Raw genomic sequence first — 3,413 nt, 5'->3', positions numbered from 1 at the left:
ACAATTAATATTGACGTAAGATTATTTTTCCAAATTAGAAATTATTTTATCCTTTTTAATCACCCCAAACACTAATCCCAGCCTCAGATTAATTTTCTTAAGTTTTTTTCTCACGAAAAAGAAGAATAATTCAGCAACTTAGAATTCAAAATACCAATAGGAATGTTTGTCAATAAAACGATGTAGTTTCATGCACTAGAGATTGCCTTTTAGGTGGAAACGACGTCGTTAGAGAAAATCACAGGCGCCATACTAACGAAAACAGTTACACGGTATACAGCTAGCTCTCCAACCAGAATCTCTCTCTCTCCCTCTCACAGGTGTTTTCTCTCTCAAGAAGACCAAGAAACCCTGCCTTTCTTCACCACATCACAATAATGGCCAAACCCATGTCGTCTTCTCCTTCATTTCTTGCTTTACTCATTGTTTTTAGCCTCCACCACCTCTCTCGAGGACAGTTTCCACAAGGTATATTTATATTCAAAATACTCTGTTCCTTCTTCTTCTCTGTTTGGTTGTCCAGATAATTTGTAGGAAAAGGGAATGGAAAGCCCAAGTAGAGCGAGCATTGGCTCTATTGACGTCAATTTGAGTTGCAAGTTTTCTTTCATCAGTTTTCTGGGAAACCAAATAGGGTGATTCTTGATTGTTCTTGACAAACCCTTTCCATTGCAGGTCCGAGCTACTCTAAATTTGTAGTTAATGCTACGGAGATGCCGCCGGAAGATTACTATGACTACATCGTCGTCGGCGGGGGAACTGCCGGGTGCCCATTGGCGGCGACGCTGTCGGAGAACTTTCGAGTATTGGTTCTGGAACGTGGTGGTGTGCCTTACACCAATCCCAATCTGATGAGCCAAGATGGTTTCTTAACCTCTCTCATGGAGGCCGACCCCTACGACTCCCCTGCTCAAACATTCACGTCCGAAGATGGCGTAGCCAATGCCAGAGGCCGGGTTCTCGGCGGCAGTAGCGCAATCAACGCCGGCTTCTACAGCAGAGCTGACGAAGATTTCTATAAAAATCAGGGATGAAATGGGACCTCCACATTGTCAATCAGTCGTATGAGTGGGTGGAGAGGGCGGTGGTCTTTAGGCCGGAGCTCAAGAACTGGCAATCAGCAGTTCGGGACGGGTTGTTAGAGGCTGGTGTTGATCCATACAGGGGTTTCATTCTTGATCATGCCGTGGGAACCAAGATTGGTGGCTCCACTTTTGATAGTTCCGGCAGGCGGCACACTGCCGCTGACCTTCTTGGCTATGCCAAAGCCACCAACATCAGAGTGGCAGTCCACGCCAGTGTTGAAAGAATCCTCCTTGCCCCTACTTCAGCCCTGTCTGGGTCGAAGCAGTCTGCAATCGGGGTGGTGTATCGTGATAGAATTGGGCGGTACCACCATGCAATGGTTCGGGAAAATGGAGAGGTGATACTGAGTGCTGGGGCCATTGGGACTCCTCAGCTGCTGCTCTTGAGCGGCATTGGGCCAAGGCCGTATCTCTCTTCGTGGGGAATTCCGGTGGTGCATCATTTGCCTTATGTGGGGCAGTTCCTCTATGATAACCCCCGAAATGGTATTTCAATTGTTTCCCCAATTCCCCTCGAGCATTCATTGATACAAGTAGTGGGAATAACTAATTTAGGGGCTTATATTGAAGCAGCTTCCAATGTCATACCTTTTGCATCTCCTGCCCGCTCTGTTTTCATTCGGACACCTTCTTCTCCCCTCTATCTCACTGTGGCCACCCTCATGGAGAAGATAATTGGGCCACTCTCGAGTGGTTCTCTTCAACTCGCATCCACAGATATCAAGGTGAACCCACTTGTCAGGTTTAACTATTTTGCTGATCCACTTGACTTGGAACGATGTGTAAGTGGCATGCGCAAGGTTGGGGATGTCTTGAGGAGTCGTTCAATGGAGGAGTTCAAGTTCAGGGAGTGGTTTGGGGGTCAAGATTTCAGGTTTGTTGGACCTGCATTGCCTGTTAACCAATCCAATGATGCTCAGATGGCTGAGTTCTGCCATCGAACAGTTAGCACGATATGGCATTATCATGGAGGCTGCATTGTGGGTAAGGTGGTTGATAGTGATCACCAGGTCCTTGGCATTGATGCTCTTAGAGTTGTCGATGGTTCAGCTTTCAATGTGTCACCAGGCACTAATCCTCAGGCTACTTTAATGATGCTTGGACGGTAAGGATTGGTTTTTATTAAGTCCCTGGTTTTTGGATGAGAAACTGCTATTGGAGAAATTTAATTGTTTTGTTGGCCTGGTTTGACAGGTATATTGGGATAAAAATAACCAAAGAGCGAATGAGATAGCATCTACTGCTCACCCTTTGAAGCCTAGGGGACCTTGAAGCTTACTGTGCTGCAGTATATGGCCCACTACCTTGCTACTTTTAACTTTTCCTTCTGCTATGATATTTGGTTTTCCTCTCATAGGTATGAATTCCCTGTACAGATAGAGGCAAAACGGCTCACTAAGAGATCTGCATTTCTCAACTTCTTCATTCAAAGAGTGTATGGTATGAAAATGTTTTAGAATATGAAAACTTGAAAATGTTTTTGAGTGTATGGTAGCACAATACAACAGCTCTGTCAATAGACTGAATACTTGAAAATAAAATTGCATAAGTCTCGGATGAATTTTTACTCTAGTGTATGTTTCAGAGGCTGTGTCAAGTCACAAGTTCCCTTTTCATGTGGTCAACAAAAAACTCAGATGGTGGAATTGTCTCTGAAAAATTAAATAAACCTGGAACAACCCATCTTGAATTTGAGCATGGTGATTTCTGATTGCAACTTTGAGACATGCTGGGGAAATCTTTTAGGTTTTTCTCAGATGATGGAAACAGTATTGAATGCATGCAAATCGTGATTATGCTCCTTGGTAATGTTCACAAGCAGACAGATTACTTTGTATCTTTATGTATTCATGCAAGAGGCATTGATGAACTTTAAACAGAAATTGATTGGATTTGCCACCATTTTATAGGACCTCTTGGAGAAAATGGTGGAACTTCTATTCCCTTTTTTCCCTTTCCATAGAAATTTTCAATATCTTTTTATTTATTTCACACTTCTGGTTCTGTTGCTCATCAAACTACTCAAGAAAAGCACTCAGTTTGTATGACATTGGATTGATGTTTATTACACAAGGAAATCATGTTACACACTTTGTTCTTTTATTGTTTTCTATGTTGTCTAGAAATTATGGTCTTAGGTGCATGATAGTTCAAATATGTTGGTGTTATCACGTGATTTTCACTGATAAATTATTAATACAAAAATGTCATCATGTTCAAGCATCTCTTTTTCTCTTTCTTCTTCCTGATTGATACAATTGTTATCGATTTCCTTGAATCTTGAGCTGTTATGTTACTTTTCCTATCATATAATTGGGTTAGGAACAG

General features: G+C 42.5%; 1 protein-coding gene across 1 annotated transcript; it reads left to right on the top strand.

Annotated features, from left to right (window-relative positions):
* The first annotated feature begins 273 nt into the window (after positions 1-273).
* Positions 274-2,996, top strand: LOC117905746 ((R)-mandelonitrile lyase-like). Its single transcript, XM_034818629.1, is given in 4 exon segments — positions 274-468; positions 676-1,023; positions 1,026-2,190; positions 2,280-2,996. Coding segments are annotated over 4 exon segments (1,644 nt in total). The 5' UTR covers positions 274-377; the 3' UTR covers positions 2,320-2,996.
* Positions 2,997-3,413: the final 417 nt, after the last annotated feature.

Source organism: Vitis riparia, chromosome 2 (genome assembly GCF_004353265.1).
Source record: "Vitis riparia cultivar Riparia Gloire de Montpellier isolate 1030 chromosome 2, EGFV_Vit.rip_1.0, whole genome shotgun sequence".
Taxonomy (NCBI): domain Eukaryota; kingdom Viridiplantae; phylum Streptophyta; class Magnoliopsida; order Vitales; family Vitaceae; genus Vitis; species Vitis riparia.
The sequence above is the reverse complement of the archived record's forward strand: the minus strand, read 5'-3'. Positions and strand labels throughout refer to the sequence as shown.